Source organism: Dreissena polymorpha, chromosome 13, assembly GCF_020536995.1.
Source record: "Dreissena polymorpha isolate Duluth1 chromosome 13, UMN_Dpol_1.0, whole genome shotgun sequence".
Taxonomy (NCBI): Eukaryota; Metazoa; Mollusca; class Bivalvia; order Myida; family Dreissenidae; genus Dreissena; species Dreissena polymorpha.
Window position 1 is genome coordinate 57,577,660 of NC_068367.1, and position 21,970 is coordinate 57,599,629.

At 34.2% G+C, this 21,970-nt stretch overlaps 1 protein-coding gene across 35 annotated transcripts in view; it reads left to right on the forward strand.

Annotated features, from left to right (window-relative positions):
* The window catches only part of LOC127855476 (parathyroid hormone/parathyroid hormone-related peptide receptor-like), a 233,525-nt gene that overhangs the window by 67,240 nt on the left and 144,315 nt on the right, over positions 1-21,970 (forward strand). For 13 of the 35 annotated variants that reach the window (XM_052391094.1, XM_052391089.1, XM_052391092.1 and 10 more), the window contains exons 4-9: positions 3,038-3,151; positions 3,766-3,902; positions 4,442-4,536; positions 5,465-5,633; positions 6,969-7,125; positions 8,106-8,166. In XM_052391094.1, the coding sequence (XP_052247054.1) occupies positions 3,038-3,151; positions 3,766-3,902; positions 4,442-4,536; positions 5,465-5,633; positions 6,969-7,125; positions 8,106-8,166 (733 nt within the window). Of the gene's footprint in view, positions 1-3,037; positions 3,152-3,765; positions 3,903-4,441; positions 4,537-5,464; positions 5,634-6,968; positions 7,126-8,105; positions 8,167-8,696; positions 8,767-9,141; positions 9,234-10,064; positions 10,077-10,740; positions 10,880-11,124; positions 11,167-11,335; positions 12,884-21,970 lie in introns of those variants that run through there. The other 22 variants (XM_052391088.1, XM_052391091.1, XM_052391090.1 and 19 more) reach the window with 8 other exon arrangements.

Consider the following 21,970-nt stretch of genomic DNA (forward strand, 5'->3'; position numbering starts at 1 on the left):
TTGAACGTTAATATTAACACTCGGAGTGAATTATAAACGATGATCTACCGAATATTAGAATACCTTCTATGAATACTGGAAATTCACAAATAAGTTATGTTCTACGTATACATAATTTGATTTAAACTATGATTTCCCATGCTAAAACAATTATTTTACGTAAAGAATTTCTTTGCCGGTTTTTTTTCTTAAATATAAATAATATTTTAAACTGACTGGGCTTGAAAATTGAACATTTCATGACTAATGTATTTTAATCTTCTTTATTTTTTAACGCTTAAACATATATCAAAAGCTAAGGTTCGATTAAATGATTGGAATTTGTTTAGTGATGACAATTATGTTTTAATTACGCGTCTAGTTTGCAGACTGTATTCTTTGCTCTAACTTCAAACCATCCATTTTTAAAATATAAACATTTGCAATCGTTTTCAAAGACGAGAATCGTAAGCGATAAAATATGTTTATGTAATTGCAAACCAACGTTGTATTAATTGTGCAATTCTAATCGACATATTCAACATAAGTGGTGGTTTAAGAATTAAACATTCGTGAAGTTTATTCAGATGGATTGCGAATAAAAAATCATGAAAAACAATATTGTAAAAAAGTCGCCTTCCGGCACAGAAACAATAGCGATAGCTTTAGTATAATACTACCTGTGATAGGAGCCATGCATCACTCGCAAATTACCACGGGTGTTGATAATTAAGTGCAGCAGGTATTTCTGGAATGACGCATCCACGAGTGCAGCTGGTATGTCTGGCATGACGCATCTGCGAGTGCAGCAAGTATGTCTGGCATGACGCATCCGCGAGTGCAGCAGGTATGTCTAGCATGACGCATCCACGAGTGCAGCAGGTATGTCTGGCAAGACGCATCCACGAGTGCAGCAGGTATGTCTGGCATGACGCATCCACGAGTGCAGCAGGTATGTCTGGCATGACGCATCCACGAGTGCAGCAGGTATGTCTGGCATGACGCATCAACGAGTGCAGCAGGTATGTCTGGCATGACGCATCCATGAGTGCAGCAGGTATGTCTGGCATGACGCATCCACGAGTGCAGCAGGTATGTCTGGCATGACGCATCCATGAGTGCAGAAGGTATGTCTGGCATGACGCATCCACGAGTGCAGCAGGTATGTCTGGCATGACGCATCCACGAGTGCAGCAGATATGTCTGGCATGACGCATCCACGAGTGCAGCAGGTATGTCTGGCATGACACATCCGCGAGTCTCTTCACTGAACATGTTGTGCATATGCTCGGTACTTTTACCTTAACGTTATGCCAACTTAAATGTGTTTAACATGTTTTCAGACGTACTAGTTTTGCTCAATATCAGACACAATAATTACAATTAATAAAGTAATTAAGAGGCATTTAAGAGTATAGATTTTTCGCTGTTTTTATATCAATTAAGCCCATACATTAACCCATTTATGCCTAGTGGACTCTGCCATCCTTCTAAATTGGATTATTTTATTTCCAAAAGTAGGAATGTCAAGTATATTTATTTCTATATTTAGAATATTTCTTACAGAAATTCCTTTAAGCTAACAGCGTAGACCCTGATGAGATGCCGCATTTTTTTTCCAGACGCCATGCATAAATGGGTTGAATCGTTTAGGCGTATATCCGACTGGTTAAATATACACGCTTCTAAATGCCAGTAAGTTGTTCACTGGCTGATTCAAGTCACGAAAGCATAGTTACGTTTATACGCCCCGATGCCTCCTGATGCGGAAGGCAGCATTCGTCATTACAATCTTTTTGTCAGTCAATCTGTCCGTTCGTCCGCCGAGTAGCTTTAACCGTTTTGTCTTATACAGATACTCATTTCTACAACTGCACTTATCGTTGAAAAACGTTACAAATTACATAATTGCATTCGCTTGGTACTGTTACATAACGTGTATGCTCTTTTGATATAGTTACGATGTTAAGAGGAGAAATAACACTGTCACATGGAAGTAAGACATTACTGCAGCATTAAGAAATAAAGGACAACACTATTCAAAAGGCTCTTTCTGAATGGTTTTGTTTGACAGTTGAACTGCTAATTCGGTCAGACAAACTCTAAATAAATGACACGATAAACAAATCTATCGAAGAGAATAAACAAAAGTGAGCAAAGCAGATCTGATTTTAATCAATATTTGAACGAGTTAATTACTTGCAAATTGCACAAGACATGCTTTAACTATTAAGCGTATGTCATTGAAGGTAGCAAATTATGTCTGAAATGTTTACCGAATGCAAACAGAATACTGTTTAATACGGTTAATATGTTGTTAATGTTTTAAATATAAGACATACTTGTCGATAGAGGCAGGCGTGCTCATAAGGGCCATACGTAGTCAAGGTGATATTGATGGTAACATGTAAACGGTGCCTTTTTGTAACTTTAGATTATAAGAATACCAAGTGATTTAAATATGATTTGTTGAAATTAATCTTGATGTGAACTTTTGCTGAATATGTTTGTAATGCATGTAGAAAAAAATACGAAAAAAAGCTTACTTGATATTTGTTGTCTTTAATAGAGGCTGTTTTTGAAAACGTTAAATGGTATAGGGACTAAGTTTGAAATTAAAAAAAATCAGATAAAGGGGAAAAAGAGAACAGGGTAATACATACATATCATCAGGTTGAATATGTTTCAAATTTTATAATTTGTAAATCTAACTTGATTGTTTAAAATATCAACTTATACAAAGGTTAAACTATTCTCAAAAAGAAAGATTCACTAAAAACGTCCAAGTTGATAAATATTTGGGTACATGTGTGTTTTTCTAACGTGCATGGTTACGTTGAGTCTAATTGAATGGCATGATCTAAGAACAGTTTGTAGACTTACAGATTAAGTAATGATATCACAGCTTTGAAAGCTATCGCCTTGTGCCATTGACATTCTTTATAAACTGACGCTTTATTATAACAATGATATATCGGCGTATTTGTACTTGCTAAATAGGCCATTTGTCTATCTCCAATTGTGTGGATATATTATATTTCTTTCTTTCTTTTTTCAGGTGACACACAATGCCCACCTACATGGGACGGTGTTCTATGTTGGCCCGCCCTGGACAATGGTTCGACGGCCCGTTTGCCGTGTCCCAGTTACGTGAGTGGTTTCAATTTGGCAGGTATGAAGAATTTACCAGGCCGGAACTCTTACGTTGGAGTAGGGCGACTTTAACCCGATATTCTTTTACATTAATAATTACAGTGACTGCGAGTCAATAAATAAAGATAGAGCATTTAAAAAGCAAATTACAATACAATAAAAAAGCTTACTGTAGAGACAATGAATCGAATCTAGGTAAGCCTATTTTATTTAACTTTCTTTATCACTGGTAGTAGGGCCATCTATTTGCATATACAGACGCTTAGTTTGTACGGTTAATAAATCGCCTTTATAACGTACTTGTTATATGTGTTCCATATGATGTTTGACATTATAAACACGATATTTGCCAGGTAATAGAGAACATGCTTTTTGATGCATATAAATGAAATATAATTGTTAATAACTGTTTGACCATTGTTTAGTTGTCTCCTGATTGTGCATCAATACTCCATTTATTAATCTATTATTATTGTTTGCTATCAGACGACATAGTTACATTGACTACACAATGGCACTTACATGATAAGGTTAAATGTTGCGAATGGTAGACATAAACATATTATCGGATGAATTTGAGTACTATAAGGCTTCGACGTAAAATGATAGCTGACGCATATATTGTAAATGTAGCTTCAGCGTATAAAACCTGCACGAGCAATGGCACATGGTATGTTAGGCCCGATCTGAACGAGACCTGGACCAACCTGACGTTGTGCATGACGGAGAAGAACGAGAACCAGTACGAGCAAGTGCCCGCAATTATCGCGGTAAGTAATAGGGTATGGATGGTGTGGACTAGCGGTGGTGTTGTGGTGGGTTCGATCCTATGTCTTAATATTTTTAATTGATTAATTGTTTATATTATAATGCTTTCATGAAAAGCGCTATGAATCAGACATATGTTGCCAGTACTAAATAATGTTTTTGATTACCTATGATGTTGTGATCAGTATAATAAAAAATAATGACAAGTTAAGCTAATAAAAACAATTCGGAGATCAATTAATCGATGTCAGTCTTCTATGGTTATTTATACCGTATTTTGTTGTGTCCTGCTATGTGTATATATACGGATTTATCCTATGTGTAACCCTTCCTGCTAACAGAAGTATTTCCTCCCTAATATATTGCATCAGTTTAAGTGATGACAATTTCTTTAGAAACACTATTGTAATGATACAATTATTGGCAGTACAGTGACACTGCAAATAATGGATATTTTAAACTAACAGATATCATACGGAAGTCATGATTTTTGAATTAACATCCCTAAATATTATATTAAATATTATATTGCCAATTCCAGGAGCACATGCCTCGCATACGGCTGATGTACAACATAGGGTATGGAATATCGCTGGCATCTCTCATTCTCGCCGTTACAATCATGATCTATTTCAAGTGAGTAATTTTGAATAGCAAAACCTATTTGTTTTTGTATTGCGTTTAATTTCTTATATGAATGTCCATAATGTTACTTAACTGCCATTGTCCTGCTATAACAAACCAAAGAGGATTCATTATACTGTTTTGAAAACTAATGAATGAAATGAAATCATTATTGTAATTGCAGTGAATAAGATAACACAAGTGACATTATTGCTGCTCAACAAGTCAAAGCCAACAACAAGAGTAGCAAATGTGTGTGTGCGGGTGTGTATGTGTGTGTGGATGTCTTCAACTGCATTTATGTTTGTTTCACATTCAGATTGTGTTTATAACAAAGCTAATATAGCTTTATATTAACATATTAAGCAGTTCCAGAAATTATAACGATCAAATGTCTTATTAAAGTACCTATAATTCTAAATTTACATTAACTGTTCCTATGTTATCCGCAAGGTGTATCCACGTTACACCATCCACATCAATCGCAGTCATCACATTTGTCGCCTTCAAGCAACGTGAAATATTACAATCATTGAATGACAAAAATGCTAATTTTATGCCATGAAAGTATACTTATAAAATTAATTGAACATTGACACATGGGCACTGTATGCAATAATCTCCGTCAATATTATTACTTGCACTGAAATATTTATATTGACTATTTCTGTTTTTTTAATTTCATAAACCTCCTCAAAATCAACGAATATTTCGTGCAATATTTTAAAAAATAAAGTTTTCACATACACAATCAATATCAATGCCAAAATTTCAACGATAGATGTGGTCTGGTAACATAGATTCAACAAGATTCAAAATGCGCTTTTTTGCGGACAGTATATTCAATACATAGTCATGTACCAAATAAGTGTTCGTGTGTCGTATGAATATAAACGTTTATTTTGACGCAAATAATTACATATCCGTATTTCTTCTCCAGACGTCTCCATTGTCCCCGCAACACCATCCACATCAATCTATTTGTCTCGTTCACGCTGCGCGCTATCATCTCATTCGTCAAGGAGAATGCGCTCGTCAATGGCGTCGGCTTCAGCATCGACGTGACTCAGACTCAGGAAGGCCAGACTGTGTTTTTGGAAGACAGTAGTGTAAGTACATGTAACCATGAACAGTTATTTACGTTTAGTAATGTCTTGTGTTTTTGGAAGACAGTAGTGTAAGTTCCCATTAACAGTTAATTCTATTTAGTACTTTCTTGTGTTTTTGAAAGACAGTAGGGTATGTAACCATGAACATTCAATTGCATTTAGTACTGTCTTGTGTTTTTTAAGAAAGTAGTGCAAGTAACCATGAACATTCCATTACATTAAGTGCTGTCTTGTGAAAGTAGTAAGTCCCATTTAGTATTGCCTTGTGTTTTTGAAGACAATAGTGGAAGTAACAATTGATAATTTATTCCATTTAGTTCTGTCTTACGTGTTTGGAAGCCAGTAGTGTACGTAAACATGATCATGTCATCAAATTCAGTATAGTCTATTCAGTAGTTTCTAGATTTAGCTAATGTCGTTTTTCTTATACGGAAAATATCCATGGCAAAAGAAAATGTCCAGGTTTTTACTAAGATCCTCTTATTATTTTGTATTGATTGTTTTACTGGCATAGTTTAATGTTATCTCTGAATGCAGAATTGTAAACCAGTCTACATTAATAAACTGACCAAAATATGTAAATACGAAATGAATCAAACATTTTAATATTAGTACAACTAAAGTGTGGCTGTATGAATAATAGTCAAGACTAACGTTTGCCTATGACTACAACTATTGTTTATCGTTCACACTTTCATTTCCCAGCCTGCCTACCTGTCCTTTCACATTAAGTGCTGACAACTAGTATTTATTATGAGAAAGTTGCTGTTGTTATGTTTATCTAATATGCACGTTGAATATGTTAATAATGTGTTATAAGTATCAAATCATGTGTACACAATAACTTATACAAACACAACATGAATTTTGATCGATTGAAAAAAGACACCAGATGGTCATGCAATAATTTCTTCCAAGCATTCTAATACGTGCACTTGCTATTAAAAATATAATTTGACACATAATCGTATGTTCGAAAAAAAATCTTTTAATAAAACCGTGTAATATAAGCACACGTGTTTTAGTATTTCCAGGTTATCTAATATAACTATAGAAGTTATAAGGTCACAAAAAAAGACATATCTATGTGAGGGCATGACCATAATTTGCATTAATAATTCAGTTTTTAAAAATGCTACTCTATCAGTAATATGCACATGCATATAAACATATATGTAATATATTTAAGGTACTTGCTTGTTATTTGTAATCACATGTGTACGTTTTAGCAATATTCTATCAGTAAAATTTAACTTCTATATGACCTTTGATGATACAACATTATTCCATCTTTAACAGAGATACATGGATACAGTGGTGACTATATCATTTCAGCATTGGCAATGCAAGACATTTTTCTCCCTCTTTAACTACATCTTGTGCGCCAACTACATGTGGATTTTCACGGAAGGGATTTACCTTCACATGCTCATTACGGTCGCCATGTTTTCGGAAAAATCTGGGGTGAAGAAACTTGTGATCTTCGGCTGGGGTACGTAACGTTCATACAAATATAAAGCATAGTTTTGCAAAGTTCAAGTTTGCTAATTCAGGAGTATGCACGTATCTATTGCGTTAACATATTAATTTCTGTACTAATTATGACATTCATTTCCCTAATTCCTGTTCAGGAGAAATTTATTTTCAAGACCTTCCTGCTTATGAGATACTCCTCGTTCTCCATCTCGTCCTCCTTCTCGCCTCCTTCTCGTCCTCCTCTTCGTTGCCCTCGTCCTCCTCCAGCCCATCCTAATCCACCTTCTTTTTCTACTACTATTGCTGCTGCTTCTGCTGTTGCTGTTTCTGCTACTGCTACTGCTGCTGCTTCTACTACTACTACTACTACTACTACTACTACTACTACTACTACTACTACTACTACTTCTACTACTACTACTACTACTATTACTACTACTACTATTACTACTACTACTACTACTACTTCAACTACTACTACTACTACTCCTGCTATTATCTGTCAATAAGAAGTCATATTATGTTACTGGAGATCGGTTTAATTTTTGTTCGGACGTATAGCTAATAATTATATGATAATGAATTGCAATAATAAAGACTAAAGTTAATGAACGTTTCACTATAATTGTCATAATGATATTGTCTATGTGCTGTTCTTACTTGATTTATATTGTATAGCGCTAGTATTCTGGCTGCATTATTATTGCAAATTAATAATATGGCTGTCTCAGTTAATGCTATTCCGATGAAGATTTATAATGAATCAAAAGGACTTGGTGACAAACAACGGAAACTTTTGTTGAACGGTTTGTTCGAATGGTTTTCTGAAAGCGTAGTTGTAAACACAAAAGCGAACTTATGCTATGTACATTCATTTTATAATCTCGAGCGTATTGTTGTCAATTATTATGTAATTGTAGTATGGAAATTACATCAAAGCTTCGTAAAATCATTTTGTATTATTATTTGTTGCATGATCTTTTGTTTCATGATCAGGCGCACCGGCGTTGTTTGTGGTGCCGTGGGTCATCGTTCGGGCTTTGTTGGAGGATGTGCTGTAAGTAACTGATTTAACAGGTCAGATTTACATGTTCGGAACAAAACTCTCATCTATTCTCTAAAAACACTTATGTGTTGAATCTTTTTGTTTCTAGTAATGCCATTTTAGTTAGCAAGAAATTATTACGTTGAGTCAATGTACCAGGCACGGATTATGTTTAGAACATAAAACAGTTTTATATTAATATAATCACGAATGTGAGTTCTTAATCTTTTGGATGGACATTCATTATTTAAAAGAAGAATGCAACAAAACAAACTAGTGTTAGAACATTTATCGCTTCTCAAAACTCCCAAAGTTTGAAACTTTGTTCGAAAATCAGATACATTCTTCGACAATGAGTAAATATGTTACTTTTAATGTGTAAGCTCAGTGTAAAAAAACCCAGTAAACTTAGTTCAGTAAATGAGTAAACTTAGTAAAAAAAAAAAGCAAACAATTAGTAAGTCTAGTTCGAAAGAAAGTAAAACATACTTCTAACTTTAAATGAAGCAATTTTTATAAAGGTTTGTTCTTGATATTTTCAGGTGTTGGAACACACACCCGACAAATGGTTATTTCTGGTTAATACGGGGCCCGATTGTCGCTGCCATGGGGGTAATCACAAACTTCGTTCTCATAGCAACAACCTCAAGAGTGTATTTTTTTAACGGCGTTGCTGATTTCGTTTTTCTGCTTGTTACTTTGTTTTATCAATCAATTTTGATTGCCCACCATAAAATTTTAGCATCAACTAAATATATTTGTATTCGCAAAATGAATGTGTTGATCTTCATCTTTAATCCCATGGTTAATGTGTTATTTTTATATTTGCGTATCTATGCTTTCATTTCTAACAATAATGTGTGGAAGCTTTAATACATTTCGAATCTATTTACGTTTTTACGAATACTCCAGGTATGTACCGTATATACTTGTAAAATAATATCGATTTTTCAGTTACTCACTGAGTGCAATACTTGATTGTTTCAGATCAACTTCATCATATTCTTGAATATCATTCGTGTTTTGTTCACGAAGCTAACAGCCTTCAATACACCTGACACTAACAAATACAGATACAGGTATGTGGAAAATTTATACAATAATGATTATTTAAATCATTAATAAAATGTATGTATTGTAAATACTATGCAACGGTTCATAAATCATATTTACGGAGTACGATCTTTACATTTGATATTATATTTTTGAACTGACTTTGAATATCATTAGTTGTATCCTGTTATCAGCCATAAATCTTTGTAATAAACCTCAATTAGTAAACTTACTCTCCATTCTAGCTTAATTTCTGCAGTGGCGAGAAACAACTGTTTGAATGACTTCATTTTTTATTGAATTGACGTCATTTTATCAGTTTTGATCTTGCAAAATTGGTCATTTTCGTTACTTAATTAGGCCTCTTTTTGGAAAATAATGGGATTAATATAATACAAAGTTTAAAGTTTCGAATACAGAATTGGTAATTGCTCGGCATGAACACTAGTCATTACTCGTGAATCAGGTTTTCCAAGCTTCGCTAAATAATCGTTTCTGTATTGAACACTTACCTTGTATTCTATATTTAGCTTAGATAGTATGACACAGCATTTCGACATGCACTGTACTAACACAATCGGTAGGATAATGAAAATCGTATCAACAAATACTCGATCCACATATATCAAATATAGAAAAAATGAAACTCCGTAAATAGTTTCAGGAAAGCAATTCTTGTCACCATTCGATAGTCTTTTCTTAAAGTTCACACACACATAACAAGACATCACTTTAACAAAGTTAATTAACCAATTTGTTGCAAGGAGACATCGGGCGTGCCACACAAACGATGTTCATAATTAAGACAATTCATAACCAATGTGAGATATAAATGTTTCCATATATCTGTGTTGTAGCGACGGACTCTGGTAATTATACTAGGTTGCATGCAAGGATCCTGAAATCTTGTGTATGCCAGGATTGGATCCCATAAGTCTCTATCAGAAAATTATGTTTAGTAAATACTCATAGTGCTAGAATGCTGGAGATTGGATTCGATAGCGTGTTAGCATACAATACACAATGCACGTTACGGATGCATAGCTAATAACAGTGTACTCATGCATTTTAATTCTAATAGCATATAGGCATATGCATTTATAATATGTTATATTTTCCAAATGTACTATTATATATTGTATATAATCATAAACAACTCATTTGCCATATGTTATATCTGTTAGTCTCTAACAAATATCCATAGTTATTTTGAAATAATTACAACATTAATCCCGATATTAGTTAAAGATTTACATTTGGGTTTAAGTCATGATTCAAATATAACCAGAAAACATTTTCCCGTTTTAAAGCGATCTTTCTTCTGTTTATGTATTCTTATACTATGAACATAACGTAGTTTTAATAAGGATTCGTAAATGCAAGTTTTCTTCATACTATATTTAAAATTGAACTTTTAACCTTTATTAAAGCAAAGCTTATTGAAAAACAACAACAACACTATTGTGATACTTACCTTATTTTCGCTACTTTAATAGCAAAGTGCTTGATTCAAATGTTTAAATGTACACACAGGAAGTTAGCAAAATCGACTCTGGTCCTTATTCCCTTGTTCGGCGTCCACTACATCGTGTTTATTGGTCTCCCTGACAACGTTGACGAAACAACGGAACTCGTCAAACTTTACTACGAGATGTTCTTCAATTCCTTCCAGGTAACCGCCTCATATCTTTTGAAAGCATAAAGGCGTCACCAGCCCTTACACTAAGAAACGCGTTTAGTGTTTAGTAGACAGTGTGATATAGAATACTTTCGAAAAAGAGCTATTGTCATTTGTATTCGTATATCGTTTAACACATAAGAATCTATTATTTCATTCAGCATGCATGTTGATGTACATTTTTTTGTATTCTAAAGCGTTTTAAAATCATTATCATCTTCCATGCCTTTTTATTTCAGGGATTTCTTGTCAGCTTACTGTTTTGCTTTTTGAATGGAGAGGTAAGAAACACATACATTATTTTTTGCAAACGTCTGTATAAAATAGTTGGATGTTAGTTATCATTTTAAGGCACGGAATTAAACAAATTCAAGATCCCCATGAGCTGAATGAATCACTTCAAACGCATACCTATGCTGAATACTTTAATCGTCAAATCTTTGTTCACAGGTCCAATCAGAAATACGAAAAAAGTGGTATCGTTTCGCACTGAGACGAGGTGGCAGTTCGTTCAAAAGAAGCGCTCGTGATACAATGACTTCCTTTATATCACATCACCGAGCGTCGTCTGCGAGCTCTGACGCGCGAGATATACCGAACGGAAAATTGACAATACACAAGCCGGCACCAAAACGCCTATCAAACAATGACCTGAACGGTCATGCTTTCGAGGCGGGGAACGGTGATAATGAAAGTAACGCTATGGTCAAAATGACTTCAAAAGATACCAATATTAAAGACACTGCGTTAGAAGAACGTGATCCGATATTAAATGACACTATCTCTGATGATGATATTGATATTATGTCTGAAGACCTTGTGTAAAGATAACAGAAATGGTTGACAATAATGTGGATCCAACACTTATCGTCGTTTATACGAAGATAGAATATACTTTGTATGTGTTTGGTTGTGGTCAACACAAGTGTTTTAATTCTATAAAAAAGGGATCTATGTGGAAAACATGGAATGCAATGTGTATTATTTTGAAGATGTAGACCATATAGCCTGTGATTTCGTATCACCGCATGGTATACAAGAAACTGTACATTTTAACATGAGCCAGTGTTGACTTAAATACCTGAAATTGTGAACAAAACTTTAAATTTACTAGGTGGGTGTAACCACATGTGCAACTTTATCAGTCGCGAGATTTATGTTGGAAAAGAGTAGCTGTGATATTTGCATAAACTGTTTAAATGAGTTTTATATGTTCGACAGGAAATAACTTTATTTAAGTACATGACCACCATTTGAAACATACTATATACGTAGTAAATTGTTGCAAATCGTACTTGTCGTAGACAAATTGTGTGATAAATTACTCATTATTACCCATGATATCTAGCACAATGTAGTACACTGTTGTGAATGGCAACTTACAAAGATAATGTTTATTTATCTGATACCGGTTGTTAAGATAAAGATAATCCATCATTTGTGACGTAGATAAATAAGAACCCCAATGATTTAGAGAAATATATAAAAGAAGCGGTAAGGTAATATAAATTTTTACTAATGTTTTACTAATGTATGAACAACTCTGTTAAAGAGCGATGTATAACCAGTACACACGCTTTACCATATGGGAAATAGTCCAAGACCTTGAGTATGATTGAATGTCACGAAATATAAGTCTTAACATCACGCATGATTCTATATGATATAGACCACGAATAACAGGAAAGTGCCTGAAGATCCTGGCTTAATGCCGAACAGAAATACACTCACACGCACACCAGTATGCGTTTGAAGCATAAGATTGAATTGTCACTTGTTTTCAAAACGAATACGAAGGCATTTGCAAGTGAAACGTGTATGAATTACAAGTATTGACATATTGTAGATATCATGACTTTCTGGACCCTACATACCAGTGTTGTATGATATATTATTTGTTGTTAGAAAAAGTTTTTGTTTAGTACTGATTTATATTTTAATTATTGTACGTATTTATTTATTTACATACATAATTGTAGTAAAAATTATAAACTTCAATATTGACTATTTTCGAATATTTTATATTGATTCGCCTAATGCATCAAAAGGAATTTAAAAGAGATTAACCATCCAATTTGAATACTGCTTTCCGTTATCAATTCGTCTTATGTTGCAAAAATAATATTCATGATGGGAAAGGGTGAACGATGATAGCTTAAAACAACAGTCTTTAGACATTTTTTAAAATTCGAATTTAATCTCTCTTGTGCGTTCTTTACAGCCTCAACAATTGACTCTTTATATTCCGACATTGTTTGGTCCACAACAAATATTTGCGTCTGTTCATCGCGCCTTCGAATGACCTTGAAGTCGCCATCTTCTTGCTGTCTGCAGTGATGCACGGCGGCATAAAAGTCGGATAATCTTACTGCCTCATCATTCGATCCGACGCCTTGACTAAGATGACAAATCAATAGCTCAAACACTTTACTAGGATTTATAAAAACGTTTGAAATAATTGGATCAGATGCTTCCGTTCGCAAGTTTGCTGTTAAAGTAGCCTAGTGATCATTTTTGTTTGTTACTCGGCGATCGTTAAATGGTTCATTAAACATGTAACTATTACATTCTAGTGTCATCATAGACATATCTAAGTTTATGAAGAAAAAATGATTGAATCATTTCTGCCAAGTAAGCGTTATTTTAGGCACAATTACTTCATCAATGTCAGTGAATGCTTAGTAGTCAATTGTGAACATATTGTCGAGCAAACAGTCCCATTTGCTTGCGCTGTGTCCGTAATATCAGACCGTTATATTCGTGGAGTTGTTTGCCCATTGTTTTATAGTGATCACCCAAAGGTTTCCATACATGTTTAACACGCGCTTCAAAGAGTCGTTTATTTTAGAAGTGCAACAAGCAAATGACTTGCACCTAAGAATTAAGTTACCTAAATAAATTATATGATCTTCGCAGGGGAAATATCAAACAGAAGCGGCACACAGACTGTTATCTTTAAATCGACCGGTTTAAATCGCAGATCGCAGAGATTGTTATTTTTTAGCAGCAGCCCATTTTTGACAAATGGATCTGTGGTAACAGTGATCGGTAACTAGCATGCAATTAAGACAGCGGCATATTTTAAAGAGTGAATTCGTGCAATTGATGAAATGTTACTTTTGCCCGGGTCCCCTCTATGTTACATATTAACTCGTCCAGTTGTCTGTACATTTAGTCAATTATTATTCAAACAATTCTTACAAAATGACATTGTCTATTATCAAGAAAAGCAGAATAAACGAAATTATCCTTGGCGACCTGAACGAATTCCTTGGGCTGATTTTCCATGCAGTTTATTGGAAAATTGAGCGTTCGATGATGGAGATGTACTGATGTTGTTCATCCGAATGATGGAGATGTAAATTCCTATGAAAAAAAGTTGAACAGTCGCTATGAATACTAGATAACTGAATTTTATCAGCATAATCACAGTTTATGTGAACCTAACACTTGTTAACTGTCTTACTACTTTTGGAAATGAATACGTGTTTGACACTTTAAAAACAAAAAATTATACATATCTGTAAAAAAATGTTTTAGTAAACGGTACCTTACAAAAAAAAAACGGAGTGAAACTGCACGTTTTCTTATAATAATGCATACATTTTTGAATCCTCGTTTTGCAACAGACATTTTATAAACAATACAACTCTTGTAAAGTTTTATAATCGTATCGAGTGAGTAAACATGTGATTGTTTTAAAGCCAAAAAAGACAGAAAAGTCAATGTGTGTCACGTCTGTGTCAATATTTCCCTGCAGTTCTTCATTCACGTACCCGGTTTAAAGGGGCCTTTTCACAGATTGAGGCGTGCATTGAAGATTGTCATTAAATGCTTTATATCGATAAATGTAAACATTGAATCTAAAAGGCTCATGAACAAAATCAAGAATGCAATTTAAAAAAGAAAAAAAAACAGTTACCCTCAGCACTGCTCGAACCACAGCCCCTGGAGTCCTGGACTAAAGTGTACCACTTAGACCACTCGGCAATCCGTGCTCATACTGTGAACGAGGTATTTTATACTTCATATAAGCAACCCACGTAGCTTCACAAAATATAACGACAACAACAAAACCCACCAAATTATTCAATCGTTTCGCGTTGCAACGCATTATAATTTTCAGGTTTTTTAAATCGTCAAACGATGCATATAATGGCTATTTTAGAGCATGATAATTGTTCAATATTACTGTTTCCTCACAAATAGCATAACTAAAACGAAAATTTGCGAATCTGAAACAAAACAACTGTTTTTAATTTTGTCAATTCACCGAAACGTGAAAATGCCCCTTTAAAACCATCTCTTCCCAAACCTACGTCATGAAATCAACGCCAATGACTCTCCAAATGTAGCGAACCGTTCGTAACTGTATGCAACAGGCCCTATACAAGTACAAAAGGAACTTAAGAAGTATGTTTTGATCAATAATGCATAAAAATAAGTTATTTGTTTCGACTAACATGAACACAAATTTACAGGGTAAGTTTGAAGTGCAAACTTTTTTCTTTAACTTATTTTTGCTATACACACACTATTGCTTATGTAAATACCGGTAAGGTCGTTCACTCACTCAAATCTTCCAAGTCGCCTTGCAAAAGACCCTACTTTCTCTTCATTGTTTTACAACTATTGTCGCTGTAATTGAATGCACCACCGAAATAGAAAATAACAGCTAGAATACAACACATTTTCTTTTGTCGCCAACACCAACAACGCTCGGTCCAGTCAATGGAAACAAATACTACAATAAAACATTTAAGATTTACGTTTTGTTTATAACATGAGAATTCAATAAATTATCGTACATTTATACAATATAAAAGAATACAATACAATTTACACAATACAGTCCACTATCGTCACAATTTACGTTATCAACAGCACGCGGACTTGCAACGAGGTTCTCGTAGCTATTATAAGTAAAATTAATGGAGCTCATACCTCTAGTATTGTCAAGGATGACGTTGTCCTCGTGGTTGGAAGCCGTGTTTCGAATTGTGTCTTGGAAAGTCGACAAGGTTGTGTCAGTGGAAATTAGAAGCCTAACTTATTTTGCTGTTTAAAGAATTTGAACTGTTGATGAAATATTTTTTATTCAATGCTTCACCAGAGCTTAATCTCCGGTTATGGTATTCCCATCCGTTTATCATTTTGGGGAATGAAATGACATTTTTAAAGAGTTTTCAGAGTTAGTATTTGTAAAACATGTAAGACAACAGACATATACTATCAATTTATTAAAAAGTCATTGGTTTACAAACTTGCAACACTATCACAACTAGAGCTTCACACAGTTGTGATGAACATTCCCGATATCGCAAGTCAATATACTGCGCAGCATTAAAGATTCAATAAGTGCATGGTATTAGCGTTTTAAAGTCGGATGGTAAAACGTGACCTGAAAAACTTTTTATCTTTAAGAGAATTTCACCCCATTTTGATTTATTTACGTTACAAAATGTTTGACTACAATTTTCGGCACGTTTGTGGAAAAACAGCAACAGCAAAAACAACTGTTAAGGCCAATTCAATCATGGCGTAATCATATTGAATATTGGATATATTTTTATTTTGTTCTGCAAATTAAAAATATACATTATACGGCCGACAGGCATGTTTGCAGTTGTATGCGTTTGTTTTATTGTCTAGAAAGTTACAAATCCCTTTATTGACAATATATTGCTGATGGGTAACTATATTAACCCATTTATGACTAGTGGACTCTCCAATTCTTCTAATTTGGATCTATTTATTTCCAAAATTAGGGATGTCTAGTATATTTATTTCTATATTTAGAATATTTCTTACAGAAATTTCTTTAAGCAAACAGCGCAGACCCTGATGAGACGCCGCATCATGCGGCGTCTCATCTGGATCTACGCTGTTTGCCAATGCCTTTTTTTCTAGACGCTAGGCATTTATGGGTCGATATGCCCTTGTGGTATAGAGTTTGGTATCGATATAATTTATTTTAAACATGTTCTTGATTTAAGTCCTTAGCGATGATGTCATCGTGGAATAGTTGGTTATCTTTATTGAAACTCGAGTACTACGCTCTGCTAAGGAAGAAGCGGACAGCTTTTATTACAAAAAAGAATCATTTTACCACAAAGCGACCTCACATTGAGTGAAGTGTTTTGTAAATGGCGCATAATTTACATGTGATACAAATGCAATTCAACTGATATTATGATGATGGTGATGGCATAACACCTGAACCGTCTAATTTGAGACTTTTGAATTGTTGCCCTGATTTGCAGAAAGTTAAAAAAATGCAAGAACTTGGAGGTTTGTTTTTATTAAAGTAAATAAGGTTATAATAAATTTGTCACCATGATACTATTTCAGTTGACATAGTATAGAAAAACAAAATGAAACACTTTGTTAAAATGACATCAAGGTGTATAATAGTTATATTTGATATATATAGGATCTGGCAGGAGTTGTCATATCATACCGTATTTTATTAAACGAGTTCAGGAGTTTTGTTAGTAGGCGAGCCTTTGGCGAGGTTACTAACAAATTTCCTGGACGAGTTTAATAAAATATGGTATGATATGACAACGAGTGTTAGATCTTTTTTATCACATAATTTGAAATAAGCAAATTAAATAAGTATTTACGCAAACAGAATGATAAATCCCGAATGTTGTTTACATTTCGTGACGTCATTTGACGTTGAAACGTCATTTCAGCAAAATAACAAAAAACGATGGAACAATCGATCGAAAACTTAGCCAATGAAAACAACGCTTAAACAGCATATTACACATGTGTAAGATATAAATATTAGTAATGATTATATTACATGGGAAACAGGGTATGGCATGTGATAAATAGTCCTCTTGACGCTTACACTCATATATGTAAAAAATCGGTAAACGAGTTATGAAAAGCGACTAATTTGCATTAATACACATTTAAGCAGATTGCTTTATAATGCAATGAATCAAATGTACATGCCTATAGTCAATCACTACATCACCTGGCCCCGTATGCTTAAAATGTTTCCTGTGTATTTTGTATGCATGCCTTTGCTCGTATACGGAAAATTACATCAAATGTCTAGTTGCTTCTTTACTGTATATTCGATGTAGTAGACCTGTTATATTTGTATAACTATATTGCTACACCTTGCTTGATAACCGGCACATCTCATTGTATGTAAACGTTAACGGTTATGTAAGCCATCATTGCTATACAGTCAGGAGCACATACTTCTAATTGTACTTCTAAAGTATCTTGTATTTTAAACTGTATTTTCTGATAGTTCAAATGCTAAGTCTAGTGGTTTATCATGTTCGCATTAATGCAACCAACATAACAGTTGCTATCATGATAATTTTGCTCAACATAGCATCATCTTTTCTTGGCCCCTTTATACATAACTATAGTAAACTATGTACTCTTTGAGTAACTCGAATGCTCCCTACATTGACAACTAAACGTGGGATTGCTTTTGCTCGCCTACAGAAAATTACATCAAATACAGTATACAGTAATGTCATCAAAACTTACAAAATACGATATCTATAAGTACGAAACCCCAACGATATATTAATAAAATACACTCTGAGACTCTAACTTTTTGTTTTTGAAGTGAGCCTCTCCTTATAGTGTAATAATATTATTTGTTTCAATATACTTACAATGTATGCGGAATGTTTAATAATTATTGATATATACTGCACCGCATAAGTCTATGTTTGAGTTGACTTGTGCAATGATGCATCGTTACTTATGTAACATTGTATTGTATGTACATGCCTGCGCGTGTACATACGTGTTGTTGCGTAATAGTTGGAGAAGATGTAAGTCTAGTTGCTTCTTTACTGTATATTCGATGTAATAGACCTGTTATTTTGTAAAACTATATTGCTACACTTTAATTGATAACCGACACATTTCAATATATGTAATTGTTAACGGTCTATGTAAGCCATGATTGCTATACAGTCAGGAGCACATACTTCTTATTGTACTTCTTAAGTATCTTGTATTTTAAACTGCATTTTTTCATAGTTCTAATGCTATGTCTAGGGTTTTATCATGTTCGAACTTATGCACCCAACACAATATTTCCTATCATGATACTGTTCCATAATATATCATCATCTTTTCTTTGCCCCTTTGTCTTTCTACTTTCCTATCTTTCTCATATCTTTTATTCCTATCTGATGCAGTTCTGTAGCTTCCGACGTTATCGAATCTCTTCATCAGCCATGGCTCAATATGTAGCGATGGTCAAATGCAACAAACGTGTCATGTCAGCATTTATGTCCCATCTCGTATATCTTGGAGAATATCATTATGTTGTACCCTAAAAGAAGACCAGAAAACGCTGTCATATAGACATTCAGCTATTTTTCCACTACTGCTTCACTTATTATATGCATGTCACTTATGGCTAAATGTTTTCAGCCTCCTTTCTTTACAAATTAATGTTAACACATCAATGAATATATCACTAAGTGTGGAACACCCATGTAAACGCGTTTTGCAAGGGAAAAAAAGTACATACTGCTATTCTTCTGCTCACAAGGATTTTCAAGTGCTTCCTCTTTTTGAAGCATGCTTTTGGTCGTATCTTATCCTTTTACGATCAGGTGATATTCATCCTAATCCAGGGCCCACTTTGTCGGACCTATCTCTTAACACAGATTCAAACAGTTCATCGTCAGTTTACAACGCATCAGAAACAAACCACTTAAGATTTGTGCATTACAATATTCAAAGCCTGCTGCAAAAAGTAGATATTCTTTACACAAGTCTTCGTGATTCCGATAAATTGGCTTTACTGAAACATGGTTAAATAATTATATCCCAACTACTGATCTCCTCTTCAACGGCTTCCACCAGCCAATCCGCACGGATCGCCCCGACTCACACGGTGGTGTTGCAATATACGTCAATGAAAATATCTCGTTTAAACGCAGACATGATCTCGAATTACATAATGTTGAATGTATATGGATTGAAGTATTTCTCTCAACCAATAAGTCAATTGTGATTGGCGTTTTTTATAGACCACTAAGTGCGGACAGACTATACACGAATGCCATCGAAGAGTCTATAGGTTTAGCCAGAGAAACACGTATAAACCATATTATTATTACAGGCGATTTTATTATGAATGCTCTATCAGAACTAACAGCCCGTAAAATAAACGAATTATGTCTCCGATATGATCTTACTCAACTTATCTATGAACCAACACAGTATACTGAACAAACATCTTCCGTAATTGACTTAATCTTTGTAAGTAATGAAAATGCCGTATTACTCTCTGGAGTAGGAGAACCATTCTTAGATCTAATGGTACGGTATCACTGCCCAGTTTTTGTCACATTGAAATTTACAAAACCAAAAGGCAAAACGTATTTTCGACCGATCTGGCTCTACGACATTGGGGATTATACAAAATTACGGCAATTAATGACAGATACTAATTGGGATACATTAAAATCCGAAAATATTGATATATACGCCGAAAATATTACCAAAACAATAAAACATATTGCAGGCAATTGTATTCCTAACAAAAATGTTTGTATACGCTCTCGTGATCTCCCATGGCTATACAATATCATAAAGAAAAAAAATCAGCAACGAAAACGTCTTTATCGAAAAGCCAAACAATCGAATACTGATAATCACTGGTTAAATTTTCGTCGCGCCAGAAATGAAGTTGTTTTACTTTTACGTAATTCAAAAAAATATTTATTCAACATTGCGGAAAAAATTAAATTCTCTGAACTTTGCGCTAAAGACTGGCGGAAGACGCTCCAAACATGTATCCCATCTAGTACAAACAATTCAATTCCTCCTCTTTACAATGATCAAACAAGTACCTTTGTAGCTGATGACACATCTAAAGCTGATATGTTAAAAAAGTATTTTTCAAGCCAGTGCTTCATTGATGAACGAAATCACAATCTCCCATCTACACACAATGTAAAAGATAATATTCTTCATTCTATTCACATCATACAGGAGGAAGTCATTGACTCAGTAAAATGCCTTCAGATTGGAAAAGCGTCCGGTCCTGATGGAATAGATAATCGCATTCTCAAAGAGGCAATAAATCAACTAAGTCATTCATTGTGTGATTTGTTTAATTCTTGTTTACGTTCATGCAAAATGCCTGCTTGTTGGAAAATTGCAAATGTGTGCCCGGTTTTCAAAAAGGGTGATCCAGCCTTATCGTCAAATTATCGACCTATTTCGATCCTTAATACTACTGAAAAGGTCTTTGAGAGAACAATACACAAACACATTTTTAATTTCTTAAATGCTAATTCATTCTTTGCGCCAACTCAATCTGGTTTCCTGCCTGGATATTCGACTGTTAACCAACTTACATATATCTATAATACTTTTTGCAGAGCACTATACAATGGGCTTGAGGTCACAGTTGTATTTTTTTACATAAGTAAAGCTTTCGACAGAGTCTGGCACAATGTTGTATTATTCAAACTTCAACAAGCAGGTATCAGAGGGAATTTATTATATATTTTGTCAAACTATCTTTCCGATCGCAAACAAAAAGTAATTTAACCAGGAGCGCACTCCAATCTTACTGAAATTAGTGCCGGCGTCCCTCAAGGTTCTATTCTGGGCCCTCTCATGTTTCTAGTGTATATAAATGATATTATAACTGATAAACAAGCACAAATCCACTTGTTCGCGGATGATACCAGTCGTTTTATGGTTGTAAACTCACAAAACGAAACCGCAGCCGTTTTACAATCCGATATTGATAAAATCTCTATGTGGGCAGATAAATGGTTAGTAAGCTTCAACAAATCTCAATCCGAATCAATGCTTATATCTAGAAAAATAAACAAACCATTTCATCCGCCATTAACAATGTATAATATTAATATACCGATCGTTGACGTCCATAAGCATTTAGGTGTATTTATTTCAAATGATTGTACTTGGCATACACATATATCGCATGTAAAAGAAAAAACATGGAAACGAATCTATATAATACGTCGTTTAAAAACGATTCTCGATAGAAAAACTCTCGAGAAAATACACTTTTCTTTTATAAAACCAATTCTTAAATATTCTGAC